At 39.1% G+C, this 17,050-nt stretch overlaps 1 protein-coding gene across 3 annotated transcripts in view; it reads left to right on the plus strand.

Moving 5' to 3' along the window:
* The window catches only part of wdfy4 (WDFY family member 4), a 75,611-nt gene that overhangs the window by 16,461 nt on the left and 42,100 nt on the right, over positions 1-17,050 (plus strand). For all 3 annotated transcript variants that reach the window (XM_041789122.1, XM_041789124.1, XM_041789123.1), the window contains 21 exons: positions 139-240; positions 372-562; positions 3,175-3,890; positions 4,034-4,124; positions 5,936-6,150; positions 6,255-6,358; positions 6,515-6,734; positions 7,092-7,168; positions 7,255-7,473; positions 8,999-9,177; positions 9,418-9,649; positions 10,477-10,628; positions 10,703-10,814; positions 10,910-11,100; positions 12,006-12,158; positions 13,168-13,241; positions 13,574-13,732; positions 13,853-13,947; positions 14,068-14,161; positions 14,285-14,487; positions 16,635-16,801. In XM_041789122.1, the coding sequence (XP_041645056.1) occupies positions 139-240; positions 372-562; positions 3,175-3,890; positions 4,034-4,124; positions 5,936-6,150; positions 6,255-6,358; positions 6,515-6,734; positions 7,092-7,168; positions 7,255-7,473; positions 8,999-9,177; positions 9,418-9,649; positions 10,477-10,628; positions 10,703-10,814; positions 10,910-11,100; positions 12,006-12,158; positions 13,168-13,241; positions 13,574-13,732; positions 13,853-13,947; positions 14,068-14,161; positions 14,285-14,487; positions 16,635-16,801 (3,746 nt within the window). The remainder of the gene's footprint in view (positions 1-138; positions 241-371; positions 563-3,174; positions 3,891-4,033; positions 4,125-5,935; positions 6,151-6,254; positions 6,359-6,514; positions 6,735-7,091; positions 7,169-7,254; positions 7,474-8,998; positions 9,178-9,417; positions 9,650-10,476; positions 10,629-10,702; positions 10,815-10,909; positions 11,101-12,005; positions 12,159-13,167; positions 13,242-13,573; positions 13,733-13,852; positions 13,948-14,067; positions 14,162-14,284; positions 14,488-16,634; positions 16,802-17,050) is intronic.

Consider the following 17,050-nt stretch of genomic DNA (forward strand, 5'->3'; position numbering starts at 1 on the left):
ACACCTTATTATTCACCATAATCAACTTTCAGTGTCAAGTTGGCAATTCTGACACAAAAGCAAAATTTCCCAGATAAACTTCTGGCTTTTTTTAATATATATATATTTTTAAAGTCTAAATTCTTTTGTGCTCTTTAGAACCCCAGCGACTGCCCTCTATTGAGGACACTGATAAACAGCTCACAGCCTGTATGCTTCAAGTTGTGTCAACGCTTACTTTGCGTTCAATCAAAAACACAGGTATGCATTCACCTCTATTCATGCCATTTTCTCCCTCATTCTTGGCCATCTACAATCTTTTATACTTTTACATTTTGAGTTTTTATGTAGAAGGTGCTGTTTTATACTTAATTTTTGCATGTGCCTTCCAGTCTCAGTGCGAGACCTTGGTATGGTCCCCTACATTAAGATCTTCCTGGATGAGGATCAGTTCCGAGGACCCACTCTGAGCATTTTGGAGCAGCTAGCTGAGATCAACCCAGAGGAGTTCATGAGTACAGCCATAGGAGCGCTCTGCTCATCCACACAACAGGAACTTGGGTTGAAGCAGGACCTTTTGCAGGTATTTTCAATGCAGCTGAGCACTAGATGTGCTCTGCACTCTGCGTCAAATCACAACATACTGTAATGCACTTCAAATATATAAACCAGTGAATTTATTTTCTAAGCATGCAAGACTGTGATTATATTACAGACAAATTCAGATTGATTTGCTTAAACAGGTTTAGCTGTTAACTCTGGGGCAATTCGATTAGGCCAGCAGCCTTGTGCTGTGGCACGCTGAAGATTACCGCCTCTATCAGATCAGTGAACGGGACAGAGATGTGATTAAGCCTAATTAAGTTACACACCCACTGTATGTGTCCGTTTTTATAGATGGCAGCGAGAAGAGCTCTTACTTGCAGTTATTGTGTGTATTCATGGTGTTAGTGTGGGTTATGCTTGTTTGTGCATGCATGAAGGAGCTTGTGTGTGTGTGTGTGTGTAGGTGTGCATGTGCGTGTGTTCTTAGTGCTAACGTGGTTAAAGCAGGTGGCAATCAGATTGGGTACGACCTGGGTTGGCAAGTGTTAAGAGCCATTGTGATTACTCCAGTTTCAGTTAATCACATTTCCCTCACACATTACCTACCTGATGGATTAGCTCTCCAAATTGAATAAAGCTAATGCGATTTTGTTCACCTCCAAAAACTAGTTACCAGAAATGATTTATGAGATATCTATATGTTTCATCTATTTTTCATGACATTGTTTTAATTGACTGCAGAGATGCTTATAAAAGCTGAGGGCTGACTTCACAAAGGCTGAATTGAGCCTGCTGATAGCAACACAAATTGTGCATCATTTGCTACAGCTTTCCACACCATCCAAAGGTCTGATTCACACAGTATATACTGAGATAATGATATTTCAGCACAAGCAATCCTCTCAAATTTTGCAGCTGGATTCAGTGTGCTCTTGGATGTCTTACTGAAGTGGAGCAACCGTTTTTTTTTCTAGCACAGCTCTGAAGCTATGTAGCTCCTAATTAAAAGAAAATAGTTTTGGGGGTATTTTTTAAGGCTTCCTTTTGGGTTTAAAAATGAAATATGACAAAATAAATCTTTATTGAATTAATGATGGGAAGTTTTTGAGTTTACAGTGGCAAAGACATATAACAAGAAAAAGAAACACAATATACACAGTGCACAAACAAGTAGTTTAGAAAACAGTCACCAAAGTGAAAGCTCTGCATTTGAGAATATATTTCTTAGATCTTACAAAGGAATAAATCTTGTCATTAAAGCACTTGCAGCAGCAGTTTTTGGATGGCAGTTATTTGTGACATTGGAAACACTTAATAACTGTTTAATGAGTAAACACTATAAACCTTCCTGTAACTGTAAATTTTTCATAAGCCATTCAGGAAAAAAATTGTCCATTTTGAGAAGCACTGATTTTAAAAAAATGTATGCAAATATTTCCCCCCATTTCTGAAATTATTTTCATCAACTTCAGTTCTGACCAAAACTCCCAGAAATTTAAATATTTTGGGGATTTTCTTTGACATGAAGTTGTTTTTTTATGAAAAATCACAAAAAGGGCACTGAAGTAAATAAAAATAAAGAAAATAGATTAATTCTAAAAAATTGAGAAAGATATTTTCTATAATTCAGTTTTGTTTTTTTTTCGCAGTGGCTTATTTTGGTGGAAAATTTGTACAGAGTAAACTATAGGCCCATTAAAGAATGAAATAGGGTATCAAAATTTATCAAGAATAAAACCTTTCTATAAAATTGATGCCATTTGCAGTGACTCAGATATATGATTGTAAAATACAAGTAAAAAAAAACAACCAACCACCCAATATTTGAGAAATAAAATTAATAACACTTAACAAAAAAATTGAATTAAAAAAAAGACTGAAATAAAAATATTTAGGAACCTATTAGTTAAAATCAAAGAAAGCTGGATAAGACCTTATTTAAAGCAACTTTGAAAATCAAAAGCCGGATTGAACAAATGTATCGTCCATTTACTTTATAAACACATACAGTAGAGAGCACACCACTTTAATATCCAGAGGCAGTGAGTTTCAAAGTTTGGGGACATTAAAAACAGAAATCTCTCTCTCTCAGGTGCTTGTGTGGGTTATATGAGGAACATTTAAATATGGCATCAATCCATAGAAATTCTTCTAGGTCTGCAGTAAAGTTCGGGTTGAATTTGATCTTTGTATGTGCTTTGAACATCCGTCTTTATCTTTTTGTCTAATTTACAGAGCTTTAGTGTCCACAAAGGCTATGCAACCAGTTTGTCAATTTGCAAATTTTGGCAACGCTTTTGACTGTCCATCAGAGTACACTATGCAGGATGTAGTGGTCATTTCTGTGACACAAATAAGAAATATGACAATACACCACAATGGATGGAATTGACTACGTCCACGAGCACAATATGTGCTGGAGAAAAAAACACTGAATCTTTTTTTATATGCTTTTTGCACAGCACATAGTGACCAGATTTACTCTCACACCTGTAAGTTGTACATCACTGCTTTTCTTGTTTTGACTGGTTGTTTTTCTAAATTATTTTCTCAGTTGTACTGAAGTTGTTTTCTATTGTGCAGGATATTTTACCATCATAGTGGCAATGCTTAATTATGTGATCTGTACTCCTCTTTTCTGTGTTTCAGTCCGTGTTGAAGGTGCTGGAGAGCCCAAACAGCTGGGATGCCTTCAGGAGAGCGGGAGGTTTCACTGGACTTCTGTCTCTGGTGATTGACATGGAGGGAGCTCTGTCTGACCCTCCTCAAGGAGAAGTATGGAAGTCCCTGGGACATCAGCCACTGCTAGATCTCCTCCTCCTCACTCTCCACATCCTGGCTTTGGCTGTGCATCTTCACACAGTAAATGCACACCATTTTGAGACTGATGGCTTTTATGAAAGGCTGGCTGAGGCTCTGCTCCAGCTGGGCTGCTTTCACATTGAAAATCCTGAGAAAGAAAAGTTTGAGGAAGAGGAGAAGACCACAGAGGAAAACCAGTCTCCTGTGAAGAGCTTCTATGAGTTTGTTGAGTTAGCAGAGACCCCTGAAGCTGCTTCCTCTCCCTCCACATCTCAGCCCAGTCTGCCTCTCACTCTGCGTACATGTGTGAGGCTGCTGTCATATCTCGACCAGTTTGCCACAGGGACCTACTCTCCGCGAGAGTTATACTTGGGACTACAAACTCAAGACGAATATGATGGAGATAAAGACAGACTAAATGGATCAGCAGGACATGAATCAGTGTATTCAGCATCCTCTTCTCTGCACTCAAGATCAGGTCCACAGAATTTTGAGGACATGCAGGGGAGATCCAGAAACCCAGCACCCAGTATTTCCACAGTGTGCACAGAGATGCAGTACAGGTAGATATGCTTAAGCTTTTGGAGGAAGTAGAAGCCGTGCACAAGATGAAATCCTGCAACATCAATATATGTGATTTATTCATAAATGAGGGCTTCATATGGTTGCATTAGTATCAACATATATTTTTCTTGTCTTATCATAGGTTAACATGCAATCATACTATACTTCATCCAGGAGCAATCCGAGTTATTATGACTGTCCTGCCATCAGTGTTTACACCTGAGGACCCACAGGTACATTTATAGACTACACATTTAACAGTGCTTACTTCAGTGATCCCAGAATGGCCAGGTCAGGCTAACCAGCACCAATTATTGGACCTGCGTGGAGCCTTGACATGAATTAACCCAAAATCAAAATTTTCATAATTTGATACAAATTGTCAAAAAATGTGATCATGACTACGTTTTTCCATTTTTATCTTTTTTGACCTTCCATTCCTACATCTTTTAAAAATTTGCTTTGAATTTTTTTTTATATGGCAATAATACAGGATATGATAATTTGGTTTTACTCCACCTTCAGCTATTCTGTCCATAAAATAATGGTAATCAGAGCAACAACAAGATATACAAGAGGGGACTGTAGATCAGAAGCTAGAGTTAGTCATCTTGAAATCCGCAAGTTGTTGGTTTGATCCCCAGTTGCCACAGTTACATGTGAGGTGTCCTGCTGCAAGACACTTAATCCCGATTTGCTCCCACTACACTTTAAGATAAATGACTTTTGGAACTATGGCTGACTGAGTCATAATTTTTGATACTATTTGCCATTTTTCTGTTCAGGAATGAATATGAGATGTAATACTTTTTTTAATACTGATGTGTGAAACAACAATAGGACAAATTTTCAGTGGCACTCCCTGAGTCAAACCTACTATAGTAGCTACGTAGCTACATAGAGTACTGTGCATAGGTTTTAGACACTTTTTTTAGGCAGGAAAGAGGATTGACACAACCCAGGTGGTTCTCTTGATGTCCTTGCATGTTACCAGGGGCATGACAAAAATAATCTGTAGGAAAAATAACATCTACACCTTTAGGGCAGAGAAGGGAGTGCATGTGGCGAGTAAGCCTAGGGCACCGGGACAGGTAGTCAGGGTTACCACAAGCCCCTGGTCATGTTGTGGATGCCCCAAGGGCCCAAAAACCACCGGCAGTCTCCAGGCATATAAGCAGGTGTGAAAAGGCCCGTTCATAAGTAATGCAGTTCAGCTTGACCTTTGCTGGTGAGCAACACACGTGTATAGACATGTGTCAAGCTTGACTCTGGCCACCCTCCCCTTCCTGTCCAGTCTCAGGTTGCAGCACATCAGGCCCCGTGATGAATCCTTAGCGTCCTGCATGCCTTAAACTTATGCACATTATGATATATCAATAGTTTAACAATGCTAACATTAAAAATCATTGAAAAACAAAACAACAAGGCCACAGGATGCAATGTGATGTGCAAGTAGACAATGGAAGGAAGCAAGACATGATGTGATCCAATACGATATGTATTTATAAATTTAAAAAAAAACAATTAAAACAGGGCATATAGCATATGGCACAAGAACTGAATAAATCACAGCCTGACTTTGACACTACTGTATAACCCTACAGTGTAAACTACATTTAAAACTTTCAGCTAGCATACAGCTTAAAGGAACTTTTAAAAAAATACTGATTTCTACCAAAGACTTCAGCGCTGGCCAACTCCGATTCCATCTCCCATACCAGTACAACAAAAATACACATATTATTGTTAGGAAACATTGATTACCAACATTTTTTCAGCTCTGATTAATGATACATTCATTTAGAAATGACTTGACACCAGTTCTTTACTGTTTTAAATCAGTAAATCTTAGTGGCAACAACATATATATTTTATTATATCATTAAAAATGAGAAGAAGTTGGTATCTCAGGGGTTGAATAAGGTATGGAGTAGATTTAGCCTGCTTCAGCGGCATTTCTGGCATTGGCATTGATACTGATATAACTGTATTTTAACATCCTACAGGACTCCAAAATAAGATTTATTTCTCTTCCTCATCACAGCTTTCTGTGGACGTCCAATTCTCATTGGCGCACCACATCCAGGAAATGGTCAAATCTGAGCAAAACCGCCAGATAATGTGCGAAGGAGGTCTGGTGTCCACACTCCTGACCCACTGTCCGAGCATGTTACTGAATCCAAACCACCCGCTACACCTGCCTGTTACACGTGTTTTTGAGAAGCTCTCATCCCAGGCTATCTCACACTCAAACTTTAGGTAAGAAAGTTCAGTCACACTGACAATAAAGATTAAAAAGCTTCTGTTGAATTCATTTACTACATTATTCTGTGTCTGAAACATGTTCATTGTCTGCCCCACAGAAAGTTCTTGTGTCTCGGGGACCCCCTCATGTGCTCAGCAGACAAATCAGTCATGCAAATGCAGCAAGAATGCCAACAGTCTGTCAAAGCTCCTGATGCAAATGGTACATACCTGCTTTGTTATAGCAACTGCATCTATTATATTTTGTGCCTGCTTTTTACTTATGCATGTAAGCGTCAGTCCTCTATAGATTTGATAGCTGTTTTTTTTACACAAATGGAGAGACAGCATTTGATTTTGGTTGTGTTTTCTACACCAGGCACCAGTACAGAGGCGGATACATCTTCAGAATCTCCAGTAAAGACACTGAAGCGGACCTTCAGCTTGTTACAATCTTCATCTCGCTGTGAATCCTCTGCAGTCCCTGCCCACCAGATCATCAGCCTGGTGTCAATGACATCTCCACGCACTTTTAGACCTCACAGAGTCTCCTCCTCACCTGCCTTTGTAGAGTTTGACATGAGTGAAAGTGGTTATGGGTGAGTTTTTGTTGTGCTGGTTCTCTGTTACATTTTGTAGCATGCAGTGAAAAAGAACAGAATACAAAATGAAAAATTCACAGTAAAAATATATTAAAATGAAAGAATATAGCCCTATGATATTAAACATGTTTTATTGAGAGAATACATGAGAGTGAAGTCTAATGCAGGATGTGCCACAATATGGGTTTGTCAAAGATAATACCCATATGCTAATTATACTGGAATATTCAGCATAATGGCATACAATAATAATCATACAATGTTCCTGATATGAATGCACTTCAGAAGGAAATTTTTTTATTAAATACCTAATTCTTAAACTCTAATCTTTGCATTGTGATTTTTTTTTTGCAGCTGCCTCTTCTTGCCGTCTCTGGCCACAGTGAAAGGAGTCACAGCAGATTCAATCTCAACAGGTGGAATTGGAGGAGGTAACTGATCCATTTAAGGTTTAATACTTGTATAGTTGTGACGGAAGCTGAATTTTATATCTAATAGTTCCCCTATGTTGTTTCAGACTGTCGGGGTTTCCCTCCTGCAGCCGGTCTCTCGTTTTCCTGCTGGTTTCAGATCAACAGGTTCAGTTCAGCCTGCGACTCACACCCAATCCGTCTCCTGTCTGTGGTCCGTCACATGTCCCGGACAGAACAGCAGTACGTGTGTCTATCCATCTCCTTCTCAGCCTATGATGGCTGTCTGGTCATTTCCACAGAGGAGGAGACATTTACATACCTGGGTAAGAGCAAGAAAATGTGGTCAATATTTGCTCACTGATCTTACATTTACTTATGGACAAGAATTGTTTAGGTATTTCTTTGTAGCTTTGAAGCTGTAAGCTATTCCTTATCAGTGGTGTTTAACAGCAGTATGACAATCCAACATGTGCACAATAACCATTCCAGCACGTGAATGACACATATATGTTCCCAGGTGCACTTACACATGACAGAGAGAGAGAGAGACCCACACTGCATGCATTGCATCAGAACTCAGACAAACCTCACACAGCTAAACAGCTGATCCCAAAAACAACAGACAGTTGTTAAACATTGTAAGCAATGTACCGGGCATGTTATAAAGCTATTCCAGAGGAATGTGAAGTAAAGTTGGTACTAAGCAGGCAACTGATTCAAGCATTTGGCAGCATCATTTTAAGAAGGCAAGAGAGAGTAAGAAGAAAATAGCATTAGCTTGACAAAACATGTCCACCACTACTAACAATAACAAACCAGAAAATAAAATGATAAGACTAAACTGGATTCCAACCAAAAATAAGGCAATTTATTGTCTCCCCATTGTGTCAAACTCTCATACAGCAGCCTTCTTATCTGTTTCAGTATCTTTGTACTCTCATCAGTGCCAGTGCACTCAATTAGTCTTTCATCATACTATTTTCATGTGTTTTTAACCAACATAAGCAGCCAAAGGAGCACCCAGAATTTAGAGTGGATTTAGAGTGTCAAACCTGGCAGATGTCACATTGGCTGTGTCAACAGTGGGTGTAAACCCTTATTTTCCTCCTTTATGTACTGCAGAGTGGAATAGAGCACATTTGCAGATCGTGTACGGCAGAAGGCATGTATGCATGACAGCCACTTGAGAGGCAGACTTCAGTTGTAATTGATGGCTTGAGAGTATTTTCACAACTTAACGCAAAAAGCGATTACATTTTCTGAACCAAAATAAAAGGAAGTCCACAGTTAGAAATGAGTCTACACATTTGCAGATTTTCTGCACGCATCTTTGGATCTTTGTACAAGTTTGCAAATCTTTGCACGCATTTGCAGACCTGTACAGGCATATGCAGATCTGAACACACATTTGTGGATATGGACATGCATTTGCAATTTTATCTACTCATTTGCAGATTTGGGTAGAGATCTGTGTCCGCATTTTCAAATAGTTTGCAACAATAAAAGCTCCATATTTAGAGCCAAAACTTTCAATGAAAAAAAAAAACCTGACCTGTTACCACTAGAAGTTACGTTGCACTACTCATATGACTACAGTTGTATTTGCATCATGACATTTGTTAGTTAACACAGCCGAAGACAGCTACTCAAAAACAGAAAAAGGAGAGAAATGGAAAAGAATTAATACACATGATCTGCCATTGTTTTATTCAAACTCTAAAATTATACCAGCAACAAATTGTATGCATAGTGCCCACAGGATTACTGGGGTGCCACTGGTGTTTAGGGTAGGACTGCTCAGTAGTTACATAAACTGTCTGAATGCCTTTCTTCATCTCTGTTGTAAAGATATGATGGAGCCAGAAGTTTCCACTCCAACGTCTCTTCCTACGTCTCTGAGGTTTCGCTGTTCCAGCATGCTGATCCCAGGTCAGTGGCACCATCTGACTGTGGTTTTGGCCAAGGAGGTAAAGAAGAACTGTCTGGTTACAGCCTACTTCAACAGCAAGGCAGTGGGAACAAGAAAGGTATGAAATAAAGGAAAGAGACATATTTAGTGTATAGAATACATGCAATGTAAGTATTTTGTGGATGTGATTAACAAAAGGCACTCTTTTTTGGGGATCTTTAATTCCAAGACATATTTCTCCACGGGCCGAATAAAACTGTTTCAGATTGTATTTCATTGTATCATATGACTAGTTTTGATTCTTGGTAAATTGTGTCATTTGTGTACTGGTTTTCATGTCCTCTGTATTTTCTGACAGATGAGGTATATTCAGCCATTCCCTGGTCAGTACGTCTCCATGGACCCCACAGCAGTGATCGACGTGTACGGACTGATAGGAACTCCAGCTCTCTGGAAGGAACATGCAGCTTTGGTGTGGAGAATGGGCCCTTCTTACTTGTTTGAAGAGGCTCTCAGTGCCAATTCTGTCCGTATCATTTTCTCACAAGGCACCACCTACCTGGGAAACTTCCTGGGTCTGCGCAACACAGGTGAGTCACAAGATTTCTCGTGTTTTTTACATATTAACTTCCTGGAAGTCATTTCATCATTTTTTTATGAGTCATGTGTGATCCTGGAGTAAGATAAAGTTCACTGTAGATATTAGAGAGAAAACAACCAGCTGTCATGACATGTATCAGCTTGAATAGAGGAATGTTTTCACTCCAACAAGCTCCTCACTGTGGTGTTTTGTTGTAAAAGATCCAAAGAATAAAGTGTTTTCTGCCAGTGGGTGGTTATGACCCAGTAAGGCTTAAGCTGTTGAGAACAAATGCAGTTTCAAGAATCTGATTGTGAATGAAATTACAGTTTAAAGCTTTGGAAAAGCTTTGGAAAGTTTGAAACAGCTTTCACAGCTTTAAACAAAGTCTAGATCAATGTAACATAACATTACTGCAGCCTGATATGCGCAAATATCTGAATTTCTGTAATATTTACACCCTCCTGTCAGCTTGGTCCTTATCACCAGGAATATATTTAGATTGGTCATCTTTGTTGCTTTCTCGTGTCATTTTTGTGTTCCCACCATGTAATGGCACATGGTAAATTATGTGGTCATGGTGCTTATTGCATGCATTTGTGGTTTTCTCTGAAGAGCACGTGATATACATTGGTAACATGTAAAGATGCAGAACAGCTGTAACCCTTGGATGCTTACAATTTTTTTCCACTTAAGTTTTATGTGTGAAAAAATAAGTTGCATGGAAATACTGTCTAATTTTCAAATTGATGGTGGAAGTGACACATTTCAGTGTTTTATGTTAAGCATTTGTATTTTAACTTCCTGTCCTGTTTTGCCTTGTTGTTTTTTATCCAGGTCATGATCCTGATGCAGAGTCTCTCCCTCTCAGGCTGGTTCCTGAGGAGAGAATTTCATTTGGCATCAACCCAGCAGTTTCTACACTAACAACAGTCGCACAGATCAGGGAGGATTATAATGAAGTGGACTGCAGGCTCATTGCTAAAGAGGTAAGGTGAGTCTTTGATGAACCTCTGTGCTTGCTGCTTTGATCCAGAGTATTGATTGTTGTGTTTAACTCCAGATGGGTATAACGTCTCGGGATCAATCAACACCTGTATTTCTCGCCCGAAACATCAGCCAGCACCTCAGTGGTACGGCCCGCACAATCGGAGCAGCTTTGGTTGGACATTTTGGTAAAAAAAAGAAAAAAGACATATTTCTTGAAGAAGTTAATATTCAAGCTGATGCTTGCAGGAGCATTTTGTAACTGCATGTTCTTTTCATGCAGGCGTGCGTACATTCAGTCCAAGCAGTGCATCCAATGGTTTCCTCTATGTTGGTGGGCCTGCAGTGATTCTTAGCCTGGTTGCAATGGCGCCAAATGACAGTGCTCTGTATGCAGCTGTTAAAGTTCTGACTTCTGTGCTGGAGACCAACCCTGCCATGCAACAGGAAATGAACCGCATTAGTGGATACAAGGTCTGCCTTGTCAAATAACTTGAGTGGCTACACATAATGCATAAACAGGCTTTAGAATCTGACATCCTTGTTGTGATCTGTTCTTGTGTATGTAGGGTTCTCACTGACCCTCAGGAAGTCTTAAACTAAATTTTGAAATCTAAGGTCATTGACTCAGTTCTTGAATAATAAATACAGATGCACAGATACCAGTGCCAGTATCGGGCTTAAGTGCTGATACCATGTCTAAGTACTGGTACTCATAAAACATTGCAGATACTGTACTCAGTATCACTGTAAAGCATGAGTTAGCCACTCATTATGTGAGTATGTAGATTAAAAGTCGGAGCCGTGTCTGCAGTTTGTTGATATTTTTACATAAATGAGGATTACAAAAGTAAAGAGGAGGGATAAAGAAAATCTGATGAAAATAAAAGAAACTTTCAAAATAGTGACAAGTCATTTATGGTATAATTAAGTACTCATGTTTGTGCTTGGTATCCTTGAGTACTCAAATGTAGGTACTTGTACTCGCATTTGGTTTGGAAAAAATTGGTATCTGTGCATCCTTAAAAATCACCTCTGTCTCTTTCTTGTTATATGTTAAAATTCACAATCCACCCATTGAAAGAGTAAATGATAAGAATGAGAAATACAAGTTCACGTAGTTTTGACTTCAAGATAAAAAAGTACAGTGCAATGGTTAGTAAACAACGATGATTAGGTGACGTGCATGATATGTACAAAGGGTTTTATACGTGGAGTAATAGGAGTTAAAGTAGTCCCACACGAAACTGAAAAATCACAATAAGTGATGCAGCATTTATTTTATTAATTTTTCTTTTTTAGATCTTTAAAATGACTTAAAAAATCATAAATTTGACTTTAAAAAATGTTCTGCTTCCTATAATTTGCCCTCTTTGAAGCTGCTAGCTTTCCTGCTGAAGATGAAGAGCAGTCTGATCAGCCACAGAACCTTTCAGCTGGTTTTGTATCTGTCGAGCTCAGTGGAGTTGAGTTCTGGTTCGGGATGTCTGCAGAGTACACCTGCTTTCCAGGCCCTGCTGTGTGACCTGGAGGTAAGTAGCTAAATTCTAAAAAGTTGATGTTGGGAATTTATTTAAACTTAACACAGAAAGTAAGGAAATTTGTGTTTGGTAGATTATGTATTTGTTGCAGCAATGCATCTTGGCAATAAATCTTATACCATTAGAAAGCCTGTTTCTTTCCCTTTTAAATGGTGCCTTATTTGTGAGGAACATGCATTTGTGGGATGAGCAGCAGAGCTGAGTATATAGGTTGCGCCCATGCAAAATGTTCTAAATGTTCTCTACCAATGCCAAACAGCCTTTTCTGACAATAACTCTTGTTTGGTGTTGTCTGGTGGATTGGCTGATCGAAGTCTGAGGAAACAAGACAAATTGGTAATTGAACAATTTGGCACCTCCTCCTCATGCTGGTCAGCCAATGTGGTTATGTTGGTTACTGTTGCATGAACAGCATGATCCTACAAGTGTTTAATGGGTTTGAGGTCAGGACTGCTGGCAGGCCATTCCATCTTCTCCTCTTTCAAAATCTGGTGGTAGTCTCTGATAAACCCGGCTCTATGTGGTCGAGTGACGTCATCTTGGAGGATAGAGTTCAGCCCCAGACTGTGGAGATATGGGTTGCCACTAGTTGAGTCTCATCTCATTATCTTTATGCATTGACATTGCTTAACAGGCACCTGATTTTCAGCACAAAACAAGAGTCAGTAGTATTATCAAAATAAGCTGTTTGGCATTGGTAGAGAAGATTTGGCAAATTTTTCCATGGGTGCATCCCACATGCTCAGCTCTGCTGCTCATCCCACATGGGCATGTTCCTTACAAATGTGGCACAGTTTAAAGGAAAAATAAACAGGTTTTCAAACAGTATAACATTTATGGCCAAGATGCATTGTTGCAACAAAGATATAATCTACCAAACACAAATTTCCTTACTTTTTGTGTTAAGTTTATTTAGGTCCACCATGTAATTGTTTGGAAAGTTTTGACTGCATTTCAAAGCTAATCATTTAAGTTGATCCTCCATTATGTCATGTTTTAGGTGTGGCAGAAGACCTCAGATAGTCTGGACATTTCAGTTCTGAACCACTTTGCTGAAACCCTCAAATCCTCAAGGTAATTTCCACAGCTAATGGCCTGTGACCACATCACACAGGTCAAGTCCTAAGTTTAATCAAATTTATTATAACCTCACATGGCCGCTCACAACAAGTTACATAACACAACAAAGAGGGTCTTGTTCAAGATTGACAGCAGACATTATTTGCTTTTCGGTCAACGCTGCAGCAGCCTGTCATCAATGTCACAGAAAAGTGCAACAGAAATAGCTCTGAGAAAGTTTACAAAAATGAACAGCCGGACTGATAACAGTAGTATTGCTTAATTAGATTGTCCCTTATGTGGGAGCAGATTATGAGTGACATTGATGTTTTTTCTGTGTTTTGCAGTGACAGCACAAATGCAGCAGTCCTTCACAGTGGTGGTATCATGTTAAAGCTTCTATTCAAGCTTTCTGATCCCACTGTGACCGTTCAGATGGTTAACATCATTTCAAGTGTCATTACATCCCTGTTGAAAGCTCACTTCACTCCATTGGACATAAATAGGTACAGTTCTGACACTAACCAGTGTCCAGCACTAACCAGCACTAACAAAGTGCTTGCATGTAAAAATGTCATATCAATCCAGTCTTTATGAATATGTTTGAATATATTCTTTTTGTTCAGGCTTGGGCTTTTCCTTGTCTACACACTACCGCCTCTTTGTAACATTTCAAAGGGTGATGAAATATCTGAAAGTGATCTTTCCCTGGATGCTACAGGTAAAACTTTTAAAATACAGCCATATCTTTTTTTTTTTGGTTTGTTTTTTTTACAGCAGATCAGATGTCTCTAGGATGATAAAATCATAACTGACCGAGATTTTCTTACATGTGCTTTAGCTCACACATCTAATCCTGCTGGCCTTGTCTGGATCCGAAACCAGATGTTACTCTCTCTTTGTGAAATCCTCAGCTCTGACAGCCTAACTGAAGAGTGAGTAACATGTATTACTTCTCAACTAAATAATTTCTCCTGTGCAAGCTTGTTTTTCCAGTATGTAAAGTCTCACAGCAGTAACATTTCCTGAATGTCTGCCATGTTCTTATCACCCACTAGTCAAAAGGAGGACTTGTTTAATACTCTGGGAAGTGATTGGTTCCTGCTCTTCCTTCAGCCGCACCTTCACCCGTCCACTCTGAAACTGGGTTTCGTCCTTCTCACAAACTTCCTGTGGAATCCCAGTCAGCAGAGCAGCTTCAGAGAGGGGATCCTCCCTGCGACACTCATAGAGGGCATGGAGGAGCCCTCTGCTGTCATGGGTATGAATCGTTAAATGATTACTCACAGCAAGGCAGAAATATTTAAGTGAATCTTAAGGAGCCATTGCCAGCAAGAGTACATTTAAAGCTGATTTAATCGCTTCACAAGAGAATGAAGATGACCATAGTAAAAGCATATAAAAACAAGGGCTTAAAAATCATTACAGATCAGTTATGTTTGTAATCATGTTTTTTAAATTTAATCTTTAAATTCACGTTTTTTGTTTTTTTTTGCCCAAATATGCTATGATCTTACTTGCTTAACTATACTTAGAGTGAATTACTTTAAGTAGATCTTTAGAAACAGCTTCAACGGCCAAATTTTTGTACCCAGGGAATTGACTTTAGCTTTAACACCCTCTATGTAAAGTCTGGACTATGTACAGATCTGACTTACGCAAAAGGCGATGGGTTCATTGGGCAAGGTGGCGTGGCATGCCTGGTATTTGAGCATGAGGATGAAAGTCAGAGTCTTTAAGTCTTTGGCCCTCCTGGTCTTACTATACTCTTGTAAGGCCTGGACTGATGGCCAGCGCCGTCTGCTGGGGTCCTTTGTGACAACACCTCTTCTGCGCATTTTTGGGTATCATTGGCAAGTTGTGTCTAATGCTTATGTGCTTAGTGGAGCAGTGTTAATTTTGACCACTATTTTTAATATTAGTCTTTGTCTTTTGATTACATGTACTTTTGTCACATTTTAGCCATTCCTACCCTTTTTAGCTCTAGTCTAGTTTTAGTCCATAAAAAGTCCTCAAATTTTAGTCTTTACTTTTAGTCCAAGCACTTATTCTCTTGCCGAAATCTGGTACCAAGTCATGTTAGTGTGTTCTATGCAACCTGCCAAACCTTGGGATCCATGTTTTCCACTAAGAGGCAAAAGAGATACAGATGCATTGTTTTTTGACAGATTTACACACAATGGAGAAATATCATGGATTTTTAATGTCAGATGAAAACTAAATTACATTTTAGTCTTGTTTTGGTCATCTTGATGGACACTAAACTTACTTCTTGTCAGTTTTAGTCATCACAGATCTATCTTTGGCTAGTCTTAGTCAAGTTTTTGTCACGGAAAAAAAGGCTGTCGGCAACTGGTTTTAGTCAACAACATTAACACTGCAGTGGAGTGGGGATAGCATCGATCAGCTGCTGGAAACAGGAGTGGGAGCTTCTAAAGGTACCTGGTGTGCTTTGCTGTGTCTGATCCAGCCCATTGCAAACTGGGGGCCCGGACCTGATAGGCTGGACTAGATGGGGGCGGTTGTGCAGGTTGTGGAAGAGTCAGTTGGAAGGATACCTGGAGAGATAGGGCATGGGCCTGGCACAGGCCTGGACAATGGCCATTAGGAGGCCAACGCAGTAGAGGATCATGGTTGATGTGACTGGGGTGAACTGGCAAATGCTCCCATTCCTGACCTGACCTATGAACAAACAGAGAAATATAATAAGGCAATACAAGTAAAGTTTGTGGAAATGATGATAAATGTTTAATTTCATATAATGATTAGAAAGAATTAGGTAATCTTAAACACACTGTACAACAGTTAGATTTTTTTCACATGATTGTGTGTTTAATAACCCAAAACTGACTTAATCAAATTATCTTGTTACCAGGAAATAAGTTATATTTGGGCATAAAGTGTTGTGTATTAGTACCTACCCCTTTAAACTTTTCTAAATTTAACTATGTCACAACCATGAAATCAAATATTCATATCTACTCTTTAGAAGAAGACACAACAACACAGACATTTATTGGATAATTTAACAACATTAACAAAAACACAGTTTAATCTGAAGGCAATGGGTTGCATAGGATAATCAGAGGTTCAACGCATAGCTTTAAAAGCTCTTCAGTCATGTTTTTGTGAATAATTTGTTGTTAAAATACTACATCCTGCCTCACATAATTTTTGAATGTATTGCCTTTTGTGTTGGTCCACTAGATACAACCCTGACAAGTTTTTTTAATTTGCAGTTCAGGAATAAAGATGTAGAAAATGTTCAAGGAGCATTCTCAATATGTGAAACTGATTTTGGAAATGTTTGACATTCTAGATTTAAGGTCATTAAATATTTATGTCTGTAAGAATATTCTGAGTAGTTCCTTTAAATTCTAATATCAGTGAGTCTCGTCTTATTAACAGACAACCTGCAAGCCCACTCCTGGTCTCATGAGTGCTCGACTACCTCGTGTCCTGGTTTCGATGTTCTTCAGGGGCTGCTGATCAAACACTCTCACCTGCCTCAGGTGTATGAAGCTCTGGCTGCTCTGCTGCTTGAGAGGAAAGTCAGTCACACTGCAGAAAGTAATGTGAGTAGCTGTCAACCTTTTAGAGGTGTTTTTACATTGAATTTCCATGACAGCACCAAAATGAAGCTTCACTGTCATTACGCCTTGAGACATTCAGATTAATACCGAAATGGACGATATTTGGTTTCATCTGTAAAGTCACATTGCATTTTGCAATGCACAACATTTACTTTTGTTATCTTTTCCCAAAATCTGTCTTGAATTGGGTAAAAGGAGTTTCAGGTATGCTGCTCCTGCAGCCTGGATTCA

The sequence above is a fragment of the Cheilinus undulatus genome, linkage group 6 (assembly GCF_018320785.1).
Source record: "Cheilinus undulatus linkage group 6, ASM1832078v1, whole genome shotgun sequence".
Classification (NCBI taxonomy): domain Eukaryota; kingdom Metazoa; phylum Chordata; class Actinopteri; order Labriformes; family Labridae; genus Cheilinus; species Cheilinus undulatus.